The sequence below is a fragment of the Astatotilapia calliptera genome, chromosome 16 (assembly GCF_900246225.1).
Source record: "Astatotilapia calliptera chromosome 16, fAstCal1.2, whole genome shotgun sequence".
Classification (NCBI taxonomy): domain Eukaryota; kingdom Metazoa; phylum Chordata; class Actinopteri; order Cichliformes; family Cichlidae; genus Astatotilapia; species Astatotilapia calliptera.
The window spans coordinates 19,357,987-19,377,679 of NC_039317.1; the positions used below are offsets into that span (position 1 = coordinate 19,357,987).

A 19,693-nucleotide genomic window follows, 5' to 3' on the forward strand; every position below is an offset into this window, starting at 1 on the left:
TGAGCAGAGCAAAGTCAATATCAAGTTAGGTTGCAACAGAAAAGCAGAAATAATAGTATCAGCCTCGACACAATGCCAGAGGTTCCAACAGTAATGGAGTTAGTCAGAAAGAAATACAATAAAAGATCCTTTTTATTCGTAGGAGCAGAAAAATTGGTTGTTTGTAAAAACATTTATAAAGTCAGAGGAGCCATTTACTGTAAAATGAAGAATTTCTTCTTCATCTTGATAAACTCTGAAGACAATCAACATACTAACACTGAAGTAAACTGAATCAACTTGAGGACGGCATGACAGCCGAGCAATTAGGAAGCACATCAGCAGTGAGTACTTTTTTTCTGCCTGTACTCCTGCTCCATTTCATTTAGTGAAACGGAGGCGCCCTTTCTCTAAATTTCCTGTCTCTCTACACCGTCGGCCACAAAAATGTTTTATCATTTGTGACATAAAAGCTGCTGAAAGTAAAACAAATCCACAAGCTTTTAAGACTATAACCATCTGTACAAGCTACTGTGTTTAAACGTGTCGGAGCATCAGCACTGCGACATTTTACAGTTGAATGTTAGCATGACATTTTATGCAATGTTCAGTGAACGCTTCAAAATCACAGGACAGGCTGTGATTTTGAGGCATTTGTTGATTATGATGGCGTAACTGCTAATAATAACTGACAAAGTTAGGAATGAAATATATAGTTGTTAGGTCCAAACGAGGTCACTTACTGTCTGCGTTACAACCGCTTTCCATGACACCATAGGGTGGGGCGAGTAGTCCAGCCATACAGTGATGATATTTCTATAAAAATAAAAGCAAATACCAGTTACACTTGTAAATAAAATAATGTTTAATGTAAAGTAAATTGTATAATATATATATAATATGTATCAATAGGAATCAAATAAATGCATACAGGTGGAGTCAATCCATCATTATTACACCAAAACTGAAATTAAAATATACTCTCGATGGCCTTTATTTAGCTGCTTCTGACTCATCAAGGTGGCTGATGATCTATGGCAGCAAAAAGATCACAATAACTGGAAAAATACTTAAATGTGTCTCAGGAATCACTCTAGGACTCAAAAATCTATACTTCTTAAATGTCTTTCCATGTTCTTTAGCTCCCTCTTTTCCAGCATTTCCCATCTCTGCCTCTCATTAATGTGTTGTCTAACAAAGGCAGGACAAGAGGAATAGAAATCACCCCCACTGTCATCACTTGTCTCTAGGCTGTGTGGAAAAAATAAAAAGTCAATGAGGGTTTCGGGTGTCTGATGATATTTCATTCTTATTAGTCCTAACATGCAAATGTAAGAACGGTTCAGTGCATAATTATTAAAAATAGGGGAAAACCACATACAAATACCTCTTGTATGTTGCATATTTCTTTTTGCCACTAAGTACATGTCCATTAATGCTGTTCCAACTGCAGAGAGCCACAGAACAAGCACAGCAAGACAATACAAGTATACTTCCCTCGTACCATAATTGTGTCCTGAGGCAGCACAGATATTACATAATGAACATCATACTGCACCCGTGCACTTACAAATGCAATGTTTATGACACTGGAGCACTAATAGGACACTCCAACAGTAACCAGCGAGACAGGGTTTTTTTTCAAATTCAGGAATAAAAAACACTAAAAGGATGCATAGAATACCATTTAATTCCAAATTATTTCTGTGATTTTTAAACTAACACTGTTTTCCTAGCAGCATATTACTGTACAAATTGTGTTCAGCCAGCTTTGGAAGTAAAGTATAGTTAGATGGTACAGACAACTACCTTTTAATAACGTACACTTAGCCAGTCACACAGCAGTAGCTTGATGCATTTAGGCATGTAGACATGGTCAAGGTGACCGGCTAAAGTACGATCTGAGCATTTGGGGAAGAAAGGGGATTTAAGGAACTTTGCACATGCCGTGATTGTTGTCGGAAGACGGGCTGAAACTCCAGAAACTGCTGATCTGATGGGATTTTCCCACACAACCACCTCTAGACTTTAAAGATAATAGTCTAAAAAGAGAAAAGATTCAGTGAGCAACAGTTCTGCTTTGAACTGATAGGAAGGCAGCAGTAATTCAAATAACCATTTTTAACATGCAATGTATGCAGAAGAACATCTCTGAAAGTACAGCAGAAGACCACACCAGGTCCATACACAGTGTATACCTTCTGATGGCTGCTTGCACCAGGTTAATGTGCCACAAAATTCAGATTAACTCAGGCTTTATTTTTGAATATGACAATGATTTCACTGTATGCGAGTCACCTCCATAGTCAGCGGAGCTTCAATAGAGCACCTTTGGGATGTGGTAGATTGATTCTCATCATGGACATGCAGCTGAAGAATCTGCATATCTGAAAATCTCTGAGGAATGTTTCTTTGTTGTTCCACAAAAAACTAAAGCATATCTGAAGACAGAATTGGGTTGAACTGGTACTAAAAAGGTACAAATAATAAAGCATTGAGTGAGTGTGCATTTGTTATCGTATTTTAAACTTTGTCAATCAAATAACGAGATCTGCATACATAAATACATCACTCCAACACAGCTGATTGTTAAAATTATATTTTCTTAATAGGAATTTGCCAAGTAGATTGACAACTCAAGATTAATATGGGGTGAAAGACAAACAAAAACTGATTATGTGCTGCAGCCACTGCGTAATAGGTCAATAAAAAACTGATTGAGGACCACTTAGTGCCAGACCAATTTTCCCCACCATCCTATCTTCTGGTCAGTGGAGACTGAATGAAGGCAAGAACTCTAGAGCCCTTTGTTCCTCTGATGGCAGCGTACTCAGAGGTCATGCTTTAAACTCAATTCTGCACTCTGAAGTCAGTTAATCACTTAAGCAAGCCCTCAGTGGCACACAACCTTTTCCCTCAAGCCTTTTAGATATACCTCAGTGGCCTCAGGTTGTAACTTGACTTGTTGCTCACCAAGATACTAAAAGATATAAGCTCTCCAAGCTCCGATTTTGATAATGTGCCTGCTGTGAACATGCAAAACAAGATATTTAATTTTAAATTAATCAATGCAAAAGCAGTGATTCAGTCAGAGTCCGGCAATTCTATCAATCTTGGCTGACAATTAAAGGATTTAGGATTAAACTGAGGCACGCATGAACAAATGAACTCAATCCCTCTGAGCCAGTAAAGCCATGCTCCCTGAGGGACTGAATGCAGCAGATGGGATGGGAGCGTTGTTTTCGAGGGGGATTAGGACCACTGTCAGGTGTGTAAAAAGCAATCAGTTTCTATTTTATTCGTAATGACGTCTTTGACTCTTGTGATACACAACACGATATTTTCTGCAGGGAATTGTTTTAATACCAGCTCACTGTAACCTGCCATGTTTTCAGGACTGTCTAACCTTTTGCCTGTATAAAAACTGTCTTTGTTTTATTTTAAAACATCAGGCATGTAATAATAAAATCTTTTAAGTCATTAAAAAAGAAGTTTCTCACTCGGATGTCATTTTTTTATCATCATTCTTCACTCAGTTTCTTCTGGTTTGATGGTATATTAAATGAAAAAAAAAAACATATTCGTTTTTTCATAAAAGTCTCGGATGAGAAAATTAGTTCAAAATGTATATCATTTTCTTTTATTTAATAAATGTATTTTTTTCTTTTTTATAAATGCATCAAATAGTAATAACAGTTAGTTGTGGTTTTGCTTCTAAAAATCCATACTCTCATGTTTACGCTCTTTTAAGAAATAGTAAAGCTTCATGCAGATTCGTTTACCATACTGCAAAGGGAACATTCAAAACGGACATTTCTTATTTCTTTGTAACAAGTTAAACAAATAGTTAGACAGTTATATTTTTAATGTATAAAAACACAACATAAAACAATCTAGTCGGTATCTTCTGGAGAAAATTAGCATTTATAAGCCAGACATTAGAGAGGCAACAATCTCGTCGAGGCGTACTTCCTGAAATGTCAAACTGCTGCTTAACTGAAATGAATCAGTCTGATTATTCACTCACTGGCCTTTATTGCTTTCATCCAGATTAGAAGATTATTAGAGCATCAAATCAGCTCGCAGATCAGCTAGACTGGTTCAAACTGCAGCTATACTACAATTACTTTGATAAGTAGATTTGGCGCAAAAGTCATTTCTGACATTTTATGAGGCTCGTTTATTAAGATGTCTAAATGTGCCGGGATTGCTCCTCTGAAATGCTAATTCAAATATTTATTTCTCAACAAAATAGCAACAGCATCTGCTGCTCTGTGGTCTGCCAGACTCATCAAACTCACCAAACTCGCAGTAGCCCTACTCAGCCATACCTGCCCAGTCTAACTGTGCCTCTCAGACATTACCTTATTCCTAAGACTGAATTTAGAGCCAACTTTGATTCAGCCTTTTTGATCATTTATTATAATTAAAGTCCTTAACTTTGGTAGGTAACTTGGATCCAGAAATCTTTCAACCATGACAACATGGACACTAACAATACTCAGGTAGGCTTTGGCCTTTAAATGATGCTTGATTGATTCCTCTCTTTCTTTTCCCCAGTCAAGTCTGTCCCGTATTTAGCAGGTTAAAATAAAATAAACAATAAAAGGCGACTCAAATAGACCAATACGGCAAGGCTGGGTTGGTAAAGTAAATCTGTTGGACATTTTTCTTTGCCTTTAGACAATAATTCTGATGGCAAAAGAGCCAAACAGGACAGGCAAAAACAAATAAATAAACAAACAAATAAATAACATATCTGGCGATACATCCGTTGCTGGAAATTTCTTCTTGTTAAAATTGAGTTTTTCCTTCCCACTGTTGCCAAAGTGCTTGCTCACAGTGGGAAAGACATTCTTTGGTTTTTCTCTGTATGTATTATTGTAGGGTCTACTTTACAATATAAAGTGCATTGATGCGACTGTTGTGATTTGGTGCTGTATAAATAAAACTGAATTGCATTGAAAAAAAAAAGATGCTTGATTGGCACTCAGGGGCGCATACAGCACTACACTATTCACAGCAATTACACCACAAAGTGAACATGAACCACCTTTCATGTTGTTTACAACAAATTGTGATCAAACTATCCAAATGTTGTAGCAGTAATGTTTTTTCTAATTTTCTAATTTTCAATGTGTTCTGCTTTCAGAGATGATGTTCTGCATACGTTGGTTGTAACAAGTGTTGCTGGCAAGTGTTATAACAGCTGTAAGCATTTTATCAATTCGCCTTTGACCTGTGACATCACCAAGCTATTTTAACCCAGAGAATAGCTGCTCACTGGATGTTTTCTCTTTTAAGTCCATTTTCTGTGAACCCTGATGATGGTTGTGTGAAAGTATCTTTAGGAAGGGAGAATGTACTGGTTCAAGTTTTTAACACAGAGTCCGTATTAGGACTCACAAGCAGTTTGGAAAATAACATCCACACTTGTACTTGAGCTGATTCTGACAGCATAATGTGCAAAGCATCAATTAGAAAGACCAAATAAGATATGCAAATCAAATTATCCTTCACAGTTTGTCATTAAGTCAGCAAGCACAATGGATTAGTCAGCCCACAGTTTTTGATTCAACCCTTTATCCAAATGAATGACTGTTTTATTTCCATGACTAAATTCATGAACTTTTGTTTAAAGCAGATCAGTAATTTTACAAATACTTCAAAACTAAGAATGATGCTGTTTAAACTGATAATAGAGCAGACCAACACATCATGAAATTATTATTTACAATTATTTACAGTTTTGGACATCAAACATGGTGAAATAGGACACTGTGGTGTAAATTCAACATGGGAATATTGTTTTCATCCATTTTTTTCTATTCATTTTTACAATTACATTTCACTTACTGTTAAGTTTGGTTTTTACCTTTGTGCAAAAACTCTATATTTCATAAATATTTCAAACAATTGCAATGAGAAAAAGCTCATCGTTGGAGTCGAATGCTCGGAGTAAAAGCAGAACTATAGATAATAGATCTAAAAAGTTCAACTCAAAGAGCAGCTTAAAAAGGTTCCCCTTTTCAACCTGAAGTATAGAAATGAGGTATAAACATGCTTTAAAAATATGAATTTACTCATTTGAAGTAGCATCTTCAAAGCTGAACCCAGAACAAAGGATGAAGTTCAAAGAATTATAAATAATAAAAAAACTATGTTCCTGAAATTTCTGAAAACAAAAGGTTCAAATGTAATGTTTGTCCACATTCACTCTATAGAGACTAAAAGTGAGCAGATTTCAACAGAAAAGGTAATCTTGCACTTCTGAGCAATACCACAGATTAACAATAGTGAAGTCAAGATTTTTTAATTAATTTTGCATCATAATCTCTCAGAGAGGATCACTACTTTTATTTTTTTGTTATTTTGTGTAAGTGTAATATCTAATATCACCCTTGGTGATTGCTTGTTGTGCAGTAACAAACACTGACAGTCATTAGTGCACATCTGACTTTTTTTTAAAAGAGCCAAAATTTAGATTTCCATTTGCTCATCTTAATTTGTTAGGAAGGATTCAACCAGAAAAGGTCACAAACATCCAAAAACACGGTTCAAACTGACAGACGAGCCACGTAATGCTGTAAGCGTCACGTTAGCTAGGAGCGTGTAAGTATAGTGGCGTTTGAAAGATCAAATGAATAAGTCTGGATGTGCTCTTATACATCTCTTAACCCTGTTCTCTTATGATATGTCATTTTATGTTTTTCCATATGCATTAAACAACTAAAAAAACTGTCACCGTGATTTGAAAATTGCAAAATAAGCATCTAATGCACAAAGGTGGTGTACTTTAAAGAGATGACATATATGTTTTATATTATCTATGTCATAACAGCAGATCAGTGAAGCTATTAACCGGGTCATCTCAGTGCAGTCTCAGTTCAAGTTCCTTCACGGTCTTTCACGCTTGAGTACGTTACTGCGTTGTGAGCATCACCGTGCATGAATGCACGCCTGTATTTTGAATGATTCACGAGAGATTACATAAGCAAACGTAGTGCAAACTGTTCTGAAAGTATTCAGCAGTTATTCTGAATATTTATAGGGATGCTTTGAGTTAAAGGGAAACCATTTAGGGAAAAGAGCTTCATTTCTACAGTTATAGATTTTCTTCCAAACTAAATTCAAACCATGAGGTAGGACTGAAAAAAGTAAATTTAAGCTTTTAAACTGAACATTCAGGTTATCCTCATATATCTAAATTTGCCCCGGTAATTACAAGGTAACTATCCTGCAACTAGAAAGATAAATTTCTATGAAGCATTTTTCATTTCTACATTTTGTTTCAAATGCAACAAATCAATTTTTTATCGCTGGAAAGCTTTGCAAATGTTACCTAAAGATGCTACCAGAGTCCCATGCAGCCTGCTACTGAAAGCTTCACCACGCTCTCTTAATCCAGATGTTGGCAAACACTCCAAGCATGTATGTCTGATTTTAAGATTTCCAGGGTATCAAGCAGTCTGTCGCAGGTCACAGTCAGCATGGTCCAGCAGGATCCAGCAACGCCCTCAAAACTGCTCTCAGAGCAGTGCGAGCAGACCGTCTCAGCCGGAGAGCTCAGCAGTGTGCCAGTCAGCTGCTGACTTCTTCTGAGCAGCAGTTGCTAGGTGATTACTCAACTCCAGTCACCGAGCACACGGGAGAGCATGCTCAATCTCTCCCTCTCTCTCCCTCTCTCTGTCACAAGCTCAAGCTTATCTATTCACACAATCCTGCTCATTTTCAGCATGGCCACCTTCATAAAGCAAGAGCAAAAGCCAGTCACAGACAGGATGCGAAGACTAATGTTCAGGAAGATAAAACTGACTGCAATGAACTGCAGATGTGCCAATCAAAGCTGAATTGTGGTTTGATTTTTATTTCAAGTAAAGTCTAAAAACTGATATTTGGATGTTTGGATGTTTTCGTCTGCAGACAGAAAAAGTCTTGTGGCTTTGCACATTATGTGTTATACTTGGAAAAGTACCACCCTGCTTCTAGTTTGTCAGGTGTTTGACATCTGCCAGTATATATTGAAGTATATATTTCAATATACTTCAATCAATATTAAGAAATGAAACAGGGAAATGGTTGAAAAATACTTTAGAATACCAAGAAGCTATGAATACAATATAAAGAAAAACTTTAATTAAAAATACATAGGTAGTACATGCTGAATGAGTAGCATAGGCTGCTGAGCTACACCCAATAAGTAATATAAAACAGTTCAGTGTTTCCAGTTTAGTGCACTTTAATTTTCCACTGAAAAATTGTGCCAATCTTTAAACAGAATATGACTCAGTACAGCTGTGCTGTCTCATAAAACAACAGCTTTTTGCAGTTAAAACAGAGTTAAAACACTGCTCATTTTTGTATTTTGCCTTTTTATGGTTGTCTGACATATGACATTAAAAATGTGTGAGTTGACAGTTAATGAGTTGTTTTTATTGCATTTCCAGAACTTATGTGTGTCTTATAAAAGGCTGAAGAAGTACATAAAAACTGTGCAGCACAGACACTGAACCAATCAGTTGTGTTGTGTTTTTTCGAAAAGGAAAAAAAATGTTGTTTTGCGTATTTCCCGGTGTAACTTATCAAAATAACCCAATACTAGCTTCATATTTGCGGTAGTAGAGATACATAAAGATTTAAATTCATATCAATGTCCCTTTCAAGAACAGAGAAAATCTGAATCTTATCTCTGACTTTGTTACTTATCGGAGCCACAAGACAGCCATATTGGATTCCTGGAGGTGATTATTCACACTATTAAGTGTTTAACCTATATGCTCACTGGCCACTTCATTAGATACACCTGTTCAATTATTTGTTAACACAAATATCTGATCAGTCAACCACATGGCAGCAACTCAACAACACGATTAAGATGACCTGCTGAAGTTTAAATCGCATTTTTAGAAGGTCCCAATCTGGGATGTCTCCTGTAGGGTGTGGTCAGAATTTGTCATGAACAACATCGAAGCACAGATCCATCCTGCCTTATATTCTTTAGGGCACATTTTGAGCCTAAATCATACCTGAGATTGATTGACGCAAACATGACATAGAGTTAACTGTATTCAAATTGTGGAAAAGACAAATCTGTAGCAACTGTGTAATGCTATGATACCAATATAGATCAAAATCTCTGAAGAATGTTTCCAGCACTTTGATGAATCTATGCTACAAATATTTAAAGCATGAAGTTAAAAGAGAGTCCCCATTAACTAATGAAGCAAGGTAGAACTAATGACATGGCCAGGGAGTGTATACAAAGAATATATCATCAGCAAAGTGAAAAAGTAGAAAGTAAAAGAAGCCAGAAAGCAAAATACTACACCAAGTGTCATCTAATGGATGTTTATTTATTTTAAAAATATTTTAATTATTAATTAGTCACATCACATGTCTTATCTCTCTTAATCCATCAAAAACAACCGAGAGTCATTTTACTTATTTATTAAGTATTTTGTCATTTACATTCTAATTTCTCAACATAAGACAATATGAAAATACCTACAAATTTAAATAGTTATTCAGTTTCTACAGCTATTGATCTAAGACAGAGAAGAAAATGGGATTACTAATGAGAGAAGGTGCTGAAACACACACTGATCACACAGGTGTAGGTGAGTGTGTCACTGTCAAATCTGACAGCCTGTCACATCCAGCCGAGAGAACAATAAGGGGCCTAGATTCTGCAACAACTTCAAGAGAATTTTGCAAATCAAATCATATTTTGATTTAACAATCTTGAATTTGAATTAATACAGGCTTGTACTGAACAGGCAATAGCATAAATTATCTTTTGTAGCTGATAAAGACAGTGGAAGAAGAAGATATCCCATTTTCCTTATTTTCCTCTCGTGTCACAAATTTGACCTGTAGGACTATGTGCCTTAACTTGCAAGCTTAACTGAGGTCGGGGACGCTGGTTGCATTACTCTGCCTTGCAATTTGGCTCTGTTTTTGTGAATTAAGAAAAATAAGCAGCCATGCTGGCAGTGTTATCATAGTTGGTTGTAAAATCTGGTTTGCCGTAAAAAAATAAAAAATAAACGTGTGTCAACAAAGTCAACAGGGTTCATCCTCTTGACACAATGACTGTGATGAGTCAGTCAGCCACATTGCTATCCACGGAGCAATTCTTCTAGTCTAGCTGAATAGGATTACAAAGATCAGCAAGGGCAGCTGCAGCTTCACAGGTGCTGTTTTATTTTACAGAAATTCATGTTGCAGGCTTACGATGATGTAACAACTCTGGGCGGAGATAAGGCAATTATACTATGTTGATACAATCTTCCTGCCCTTTCGTTGCACGTATCCACCGACCGCTCCTATCAGAGGATATATGTGGCCTGATTTTTCCAACCTCCCCCTTACCCAGTCCTCAGACTCTAGAGGGCATGTTGCATCCCTGCCACTTCCTATTCATCACTTTTTTCCACGGGTTGCACACCGGGTTGCTTCTATAGACTGATGATACTGACATACCAACCTCCCTGCTGGGCTCAGCGACCAACAGACCTGCCCTAAGGATGAAAACACTACACATATAAGCATCTGTAATTCCATTTTACTCAATATACTATATGTTGAGTGTGCACATGCCTATAAAACTCCCTTTGTCAGATCTGATAGAAGATAACAAAGCCTCCCGTCCAGGCGGCCCCCAGGCTGATGTGATTGTAATACAGCCGCCTTGCCACCCAACAAGCACAAATTACAATTGTGTTGTTTCAATCACAGTGGCCATCGGAAGCAGGAAACAAAGTAAAGAGTAAGCTGATGACCAGGCCGTCTATGCTTCAGTCAGCCTCCCTGTGTATGCTGAGCTTGGCTCATGTCTGCTATGTTAAACAAACAAGCACACGGACAGCTTCTGTCACGTGCCGAGCTACATGAAAGGCGCTCTCGGTGCTCGGACGATTCAGCATAAGAACATAAATATTAAAATTGCACGCATGGGCGCTCAGGCTTTAATATGCATAGATGTCATACACCAAGACATACAACATTTTAAGGAACAAATATGGAGCAAAGTGTCTTGTTAACATTAGTGTAGAAAACCTTTATTTATATGAACTGGTGAAAATGGTGAAAATGAAAGGACAAAACCTGAACCTTTGACCCCCTGTGGACCAGATGTTGACGTAATTTATCATCATCTGAAAGACCATTTCACAAGACAACCATCATCAAAACACCAATTGAGATAATATATATTTACCAGCCACTTTATTAGGTATATCTGCTCAACTGCTCCTTACTGCGACTTTCAAATTTGGAGGCGACTCATTAGATTTGCGAATGTAGACATGGTCAAGGATGGGGGCAAAAGGTGGGTCAAGTGACACTAAATGTGTCACAGTTGTTGGTCCTAGACGACTTGGTCTGAGAGTTTCACAAACTGCTGATCTCCTGGGATTTTTCTTCACAACAATCTCTAAGATTTACAGAGAATGGTCTGAAAGAGAGAAAATATCCAGTGACTGAGCAGCAGTTCTCTAGGAGAACTCTTGTTGATATCAGATGTTAGAGAAGAATGGCCAGACTGCTTCAAGCTGAGACGAAGACAACAGTAATACAAACAACCAATCATTACAACCAAGGTATACAGAGGAGCATCCCTGAATAATCAACACATGAAACACTGAAGCAGATGGGCCACAGCAGCAGAAGACCATACCAGGTGCCACACCTGTCAGCTGTAAACAGACAACTGAAGCCAAAATTGGCACACTGTGTCGAGTTCTGATGCAGTGGGTGGCAGGGTAAAGATTTGGTGTAAACAACATGAAAGCATGGATCCATCATGCCTTATATAAGTGGTTTTTAGGCAGGATAACATGTCATGTAATAGATTTGAAGGCAACAAAGGTGGTGTAACCTTGTGATGCTATCATATCAATATGGACCACAGTCTCTGAAGAATGTTTCCAGCACCCTGTTGAATCTATTCCACAAAGAATTGAGGCACTTCTAATGGGAAAATGGTGAATGGTGAGTGTACTTTATAACTCCAAGTGACTTCTGGAGACTTGAAGAATCAACGTGCTAAGGCACGTCAAAGTATTTTCCCAAATGCATTTACTATGTTACGTTTATCCAATTTGTCACCTCTCTGTAATTCTTTTATTTACTGTATTATTCCAAACAGAAGGTTGAAACACCTACAGAAAAAATACACTAAATTATTCACGAGTATAATCATAAATAAAGCTAGTGTTGTTCTCACTCTTGCAAAATTTTCTAAGACTGCTTGGCCAAAGGCAAGGGGACAGTTCTGTGTTGTAGGGAGGAGGAGGTGGTGGAGGAGGAGGTGGTGAAGGAGGAGGCGTGTAGCTTTGTTTAAATGCTTCCTTTGGCTCAGACCGGAGCAGGTAATATATTTCCTTTAGCATCACTCTTTTCCCATCTCCTCACATTAGCTGTAATCAAGCTGTATTCTTCTTTTCACCCAATCTTTCAGGGGCTGGAAGCAGTAAGAACACTGACCTCATGCAGCTTAACATTCATCATGCACCACAGAATGCAATTCAGCTTAAATTAAGACCCTGTGAAGCAGCTGAGCTTTATCTGCAAAAGCAACCATCAAGACACGCAGGAAACTTAGAGTCACCACAGCACATCAGAAGTGGCTCACACAGTCTGATGTCTGATGCCACCAGTAACAAGATACACCTTAAACAATCGTTCAGCACTGCAGTAAAACTAGGAGGAAAAAAATAAGCACATATGCCTGGAAGAACATTCAGGCGAACTGTTTGTATGACCAACAAACTGCAAAATACAGAAATGATCATCTGTCTCGATTGTGTGAATTTTGACCGCAGTGCTGCTCAGGTACCTGAGCAGCACTGCTGGCTAACTCAGCACATCTAACAATAGAAGATCCATGTATTGATGCTAATGCTGTAAATCACTTTTCTGTTTTTTTAGATGAAGTTCTGTACAAGAAACACTGCAAGGACGGGAGACATCTCAGCGTAGGACATATCTCATTTAGAGAGCTTCAACTTTAAACTACCCATTATCCTTTTTTTCCTACACAAAAATACCAATTACCTTGAGAAATTTTTAAAAAGCCTCAAAATTCCATGTGCAAACGTACTACATTAAAACCATAATGAGCACTGGAGAACTCAGAAAAGTGCCTGGTAAGATCCTTGCCTTTTAACAGCTGTACCTGTGATGCTGCAAAATAATACTTACAAGCCCAAGTCTTAAAGTTAGATTTAAACACTTATACTGTAATATTATTAGTTAGAAAATACAAGAATGGACCGTCAAACAAGCAACAAAGAGGACCAAGGTTGAGCAGAAAGCATTTCAGTGCCATTATCTAAGGAATGTATCTATCATGGGTGTGACGCCCTTCACAAACCTTGAACTTAAACCTGAGTTTGAAACTGGTGCTGTGGGAAACTCTTTCCAAATATAGACACTCATTAATTTAAAAAAATCAGAAGCCTCGAAAAAATAGTATCTGTTTATCTTCATGCGCCAAACAGCATCTTCACCATCACTTTGCAGTGAGTCTTTATATTAAGTAACAAACAAGACCAGAAAGATCCAAGAGTGAGATAAGACAATCTGGACACCAGATACAGAAGCTCGAAAATCTAATTTGAGACGAACCGAACTGAAAAGGTCGCCCGGGGGCAGAGGTGAAATGTGTATCCCCGTTGAACTTCCGCGTGAGCATACACACAGCCAAATTAAAGTATCCAGCCACACACAGCTTCTGATGGTCAGTGTGCTGGAACAGACACAGCCTATAACTTAACCTGCTGATGCCCTTTGGTCCCAAAGGAAATGGGCTGTCTCTCTCTCAGGAACCCAGCCCAGCTGAGGGGGAGGTGAGTGACGAGAGGAACTTCTACACAGCATGGCACCCACCGGCTCACAGTAGCAGGAGACAGAAAGACGAGTGAGATATTTCTGACTGAAGCGGTCCATGAACATTATGTTTGTCTTTAATTTACAGTATTTAAACGTTTTATACTGAATGTTACTGCCCAGTTTTATACTTACACTGAATGACTGCTGAAATGATGCTAGTGTGAGTGAAAACACAAGGCTGGAGAGAGAGTTTCTCCTCAGAGCTACACTTCCATCTAGTGGTCAAAAGGGATAAACCAACCACTCATAAGTCAAAATCAGACGGAGCACTAGCAGAAGGTTACAGTAAAAGAATTGGACAGATTTTTTCCTCCAGAGGCCCAACAATAAATTCATAACCCAACCTTCGCTGATCCACAGGTGGTGTACACCACCTACGCTCTGGAGAGCGCTCAGCTCAATTCGTCACAGTTTTCAGATTTAACATTTCAGCTGCAACAAGAACAAGCTAGGACAGGTGGCTGTTCTCTGACTTTAAGCAGCCCCCTCAGTTACTCACAAATTAAATGATAACTGGAAACCAGCATGTGCTGCCTTTGAGCTACCCACTCAGCTGATAAGGCGCTGCTTTGTCTTCAAATGATCAAAAGCGGTCTGAATTTTCTGTTTATCACTAAAATGAGAGAAGTTAGTTCCTATGGACACATTTATTCCATAGCATTTTCAAATCTTACTTTGAGACTTTGATATCTGAGATGTGCCACAAATCGTAATGACCCAGATAATTTCTGTACTCTGCAACAAGTATAGACGGAGCAAAACGAGGCACATACCTCCCACAGAGACCTAAACTCCCTCTGCTCGATGCGTAGGAGCTCACTGAATTCCCGTGTAATGATGGTAGCATGTCGGGGAGTGTTATCCAGGATTGACTCCCCAAAGGCCGTTCCCGTCCCCAGTGTGCATATAGTAACAGCATCCTACATGAGACACACCAACATCACACACATTCCTCTTAGATCATTCCTTCATTGGGATTAAAAACTTTCAACTAGATGAGAATGCTGTGAAGTTCAAATGTAATATTCTTAGCAAATGAATTTATGCCGATCGCACAACTCTCGAAGGTTAAAGAACTCCTGAGCACTCCATACACTCAACAAGATACAAACATATCACTCCAGTAAGCACCCAGACAAATAGGCTAAGGTGTGCAAAGTTCCACTGTTAACAAATGGTCAGTAATATTCCCTCATCTAACTTTTATTTTTCAAGTCTGATGAATTTCAGGTGGAGCTTTGCTTACAAAGTTACCGAGATCTTCACAGAAAGAGTAATTCAGCTTTGGGTGCAAATTTGGAGCATTAGTGTGTGAAGCTAAGATTGATTAAGATGAGTGTGATCTTGTGTGATACGTATGAAAGAAGAGAGCGATTTCTTTTAATTATCAATTACTTCATCAGCCTTCATTTTAATCTGGGGCTTTATGTAATGCTCGTGAAATTATACCTGATAACTTGATGTCTCGGACACCTTTACATCCAGCGAACCTGAGAGAACAGCATACCAGCACGTGCCAATATCTCCTTGTCGAAATACTGGGAAGAAAAAAAAAAACAGTTTGAGAAAAGAAGATAAAAATAGATGCACCGTCTTGTCCTCAGATTAGTTTCAGAGCTCGCATTTTCACCTACTGGTGATGCCTTTTTCCAAGCACTCGTAAAATCCGCACAGGCATATCTGCTGCAGCAAACTGGGGTGGAATCTCTCAAAGGCCTTCACATTTTTCAGCCGTGCCAGGATTATGTCAACATCTGCCCCCGAGCGCTCTGCTGGTCTGGAGAAATACAAAGAACAGCGTGATGTACAGTTAACTAAAAATCTACATGAAAAGCTAACTGCAGAGCTGCAGAGCCTGCATCATTCAAAGCAACTGAACCTTTTTTTAAGTAAAGTTTACTTTGAACTCTGAAACATGAAGTCTGCAGAAGACACCATTAAATTCTAACACTGTACTATTCTATTTAACAAACTTGAAAGTCAATATTTGGTATCTTCAATACAGCCTCAAAATCTCTGACAAATTCTTTCTTGTAATTAAGTAGTCTTTGGGAATAGTTTTCCAGGTTTCTCGAAAGCTCTTGTTTGGATGTTGGACAACTATTGCTCAAGAGCACCTTAAAAATTAAAAGAAAGTCTCAAGACTCTTGCATGAGTTATTTTAAGCTGTGGATCATGCAAACCTATTTTAACTGAGTCCAGGAATAAAAATATAGCAATTAACAGAATATGTACTCTTTAATAAAAGCACACCAAATTTAGTTTGAGATTATCTCTCGCATCTGTCTCATTTAGAACAATTTGTTTTTATTCTACAGTCAGATTTTTGTTGAACCAATAATTTCGTTCCTCTCAAACAATAACTGTCAATTTCCCAGTGTGCACGGCTGCTGCATTCATGAGTTGCATTGCAGCAATAAGAAAGGCTTTATTTCCAAAGTTGCACAGACCTTAGAGTAAAAATTTCTTTTGTTCTTTTATTTAAATTGAAAAGCCTGACCCAGTTTTGACTCCATTTTTAATGGCACGTTCAAACTGAATATCATTTGTTATTGCACTAATCCCTGCACTGAATTTTTACCTCTCTGTTCTGTGCCTGTCTCACTTTTGTTACACTCAGTCCAGAGCCTCTGATGTAACTGGTGGGTGGATAAACTGCAGCTTACATCACCTTTGAAACAAGGTCCGGCTTTTGAAAAAAAGTGAAACCAAACATTATCAATAATTCAAAGATGGAAACAACCTTTGTGCTTTTGTTTTTTGAAAATGTACTGCTCTATAGTTTTACAATACACTAAGTAACAGCTTGCGGGGAAAAAAAAGACTTTTCATCGTGTATTCCCTGGAAACCTTTAACCTCACATTATGCCTCTATAATTGCATGTACTCCTTGATAAGACCCTATGTTCAGCAGTGCAGCCGCTTTGAATGTATTCTGTTTTTCTACCCTGCATTATCATAATCAGGACAAGGCAAGAGAAAGAGAGACTGCGAGAAAGAGCGAGATGTGTGGGAGCCTGACTTTCAAAGCCAGTGTCTGTTTGAAAACTGACCTAGATGAAAAAAACAGAAAGAACAGAGAAAAAAGCAAAAAGTGCCAGTTTGACGTGCAAGTGAGAAACGATTATCTTCATCATGCAAGCTTGTTACAATTTGTACAATGCAAACAATGATCAACCTAATGACCAGTAATCCAACCTGAGATGTCAAATAATGAGCGTATTGATGAGTGAGATGTAATTTGTCTGTGAGCTTAGTTCAGGAAATGACACAACTGCTTTTCGTATTCACCAATCTTTTCCAAACTGTTAAATAATCAAGCAGTTTGGATAAACTTAGATGTCTATCATCCACTGAATTTCAATGTAAAAGTGTCAAATGAATGATAGGGTGACTCATGGATGCTGTTTGCTGTTTGGAAAAGGTGAGTCACCCAAGAACCATTTGACTTGAGGGACACAGGTGGCTTCTACAAGCAAGCAGAGGATATTACTGTGTAAACACGTCTGGCACCCTGTGTCACTTTGCTGTGTGTAGCTGTTGTACTTTGGACCTTTTGATATATGCTGCACCCCTTATTGTCATCATCCTGTAGATCAATAGTAAGCAACCCACTAACACCTGAGCTGCATCCAGTATATACTTGCATATTGGCCAAACTGTCTAAGCATGTAAATGTAAAAAATAATGTAAAAAAAAAAAAACATGCAGTAAGAATTAAAATAGATAGATAGATAGATAGATAGATAGATAGATAGATAGATAGATAGATAGATAGATAGATAGATAGATAGATAGATAGATAGATAGATAGATAGATAGATAGATAGATAGATAGATAGATAGATAGATAGATAGATAGATAGATAGATAGATGTGGCCGTGGCCAAAACAGACTAAAGGGCCACATCTCTGTGACAAAACCATCAACACAACAAATGGTGAAGCCAGCCTGCCTGCAGTTTTTCTGACTTCATAGTGTAGAGGTTAACACATTCACCTAATAAGTGAAAGATCCCTGTTTGATCCAGCAGAAGATAGAAAGAGTCAAGGAGGGGCAATCGTTAAAAAAAAATCTATGAGGTTAAACACGCAGAGTTACCTGCTGTGGTGACTGTTTGTGAATAAGGGAGCAGCAGAAAGAAGCAGTACTTTATATGAGTCCTCAGTAATACTTGTACATGGCTGCCATGTTGGCACAATCAAGTCAAAAGAGCACAAGATTGAAAAGTTGACTGATTTTCCTGCAGCATTATGCCAAGCAGAAAAAAGATTTTTGCTAGCTGAAGGACTCCAATATAGTTAATGGTCATAGCTTGGCCACCCTTGCAATAATCCTCTATGTCCGCCTGCATTCAGCAATTTCATTACTGCTCACGGCAAAAGTTGCAGAACAAATTTCTCTCAAATAAAAAAGTACTATACATTATAACCATGACACATATTAAATATCTTTTAATGTCTTATTATAATGATATCAGTATTTGATCTTTGATCTTCCAGTAGTCACAGAAAGCAGTTTGCTGCTGATTATTACAATAATCCCAGATAGTGAGCAATTGAAGTAAGTAGAATGCATCAAAGAGCCAAGTAATTGGCAAGTAATTTGACATAATTAATAAATCCCAGTCTGAAGCTGATGCCTTTGCTTTCCCCAACTCTACAGCTAAGTGGATCACTGTGCGTGACTCCTTTAGTCAACAGTGAGGTCAGAGGCTGTAGGAAAGGTAACCTTGGCGCGTCCAAGGATGCACTAACTCAAGCTGTGATCGGACTCACGACGTCCTAATTCCGTTTATTTGAATGTTTAAATGCAGCCACTGAAACACAACGCCCAAGTTCCTTACAGGATAAAAATCCAAATCGCGATATTTCCTCGTTAATTCATCGCTCTTACACTAGCCTGAGATGGGTCGGGTGAAATGGTATAAAGTGATTACCTCTTATCCAGACAAATCATCCACTCGGCAGATTCCGAGGAATGTGAAGAAGTGTGCGCTGCTACCATCTTGCGATCCTGCTGTTGCTGCTGCTGCTGCTAATGCGGAGGAGAGGGCTGGACCAACGACAGCAGCTTCATCTGCCTTCACTCACTCACTGCTGACAGTCCTCGCTGTCCCTCCTTACCTGGGCGGGAGCAGCGTGGACGAAAAACAGCCCACACTGACGGGTTTTATGCAGCTGTAGTGAAAAGCTATGTTGTTAAGAAAGAAAATCTCAAACTGAGGACGGCAACAGTTTTCAGCAGAGATGTGGCTGGGGGGAAACAGAGCTCGGTCACTCATTATTTTTTTCAGCAATGGAGGTCAGTTTCTGCTATTAGGCACATGCAGGTAAAATGAACGCAGTCTCATAGATCAGTATGTCCCAGTGTTCGTGTTAAGATCAAACTGTTGCTTGGAATTTTCCAGTCATTTCATTTTTAGAGCTGTTGAACTTACACCGAGAGCTGTAAATAGAAGCAGCTTTTGTTGCTTGAATGAGGTGAGTCAGCACAAAGTGGCACTTCTCTACTGAAGGATACTGTTGCAAAGGTGAGGTGGAGGGCATACAGGTGACCTGTGATTGGTCGTAATCACATTAATGTTCATAAGTATTTAGACAGTGATAAAGCTTTTGTAGTTTTGCTTCTGTGAACCGCCACAGATGGTTTAAAATCAAACAATCGAGATGTGATTGAAGTGCAGACTTTCAGCTTTGATTTATTGGTTTTTACAGACCTTATTTTCTGAGTTTCCCCATTTTCAGAAGATCAAAATTAGTTGGAAAATTGACTGAAAAGCAGCTCCATGGCTAGGTGAGACCTGTTGTTCAGTTTTCC

At 38.4% G+C, this 19,693-nt stretch overlaps 1 protein-coding gene across 6 annotated transcripts in view; it reads right to left on the reverse strand.

Moving 5' to 3' along the window:
- Window positions 1-19,027, reverse strand: part of rapgef4a (Rap guanine nucleotide exchange factor 4a) — a 36,261-nt gene extending 17,234 nt beyond the window's left edge. For 2 of the 6 annotated variants that reach the window (XM_026145045.1, XM_026145044.1), the window contains exons 1-5: window positions 18,813-19,027; window positions 15,507-15,649; window positions 15,322-15,410; window positions 14,646-14,792; window positions 723-795 (exon numbers count right to left, since the gene is read on the reverse strand). In XM_026145045.1, coding sequence (XP_026000830.1) covers window positions 723-795; window positions 14,646-14,792; window positions 15,322-15,410; window positions 15,507-15,649; window positions 18,813-18,880 — 520 coding nt within the window. In that variant the 5' untranslated portion in view covers window positions 18,881-19,027. Of the gene's footprint in view, window positions 1-722; window positions 796-7,321; window positions 7,729-13,608; window positions 13,736-13,757; window positions 14,070-14,645; window positions 14,793-15,321; window positions 15,411-15,502; window positions 15,650-18,812 lie in introns of those variants that run through there. The other 4 variants (XM_026145049.1, XM_026145048.1, XM_026145047.1 and 1 more) reach the window with 4 other exon arrangements.
- Window positions 19,028-19,693: the final 666 nt, after the last annotated feature.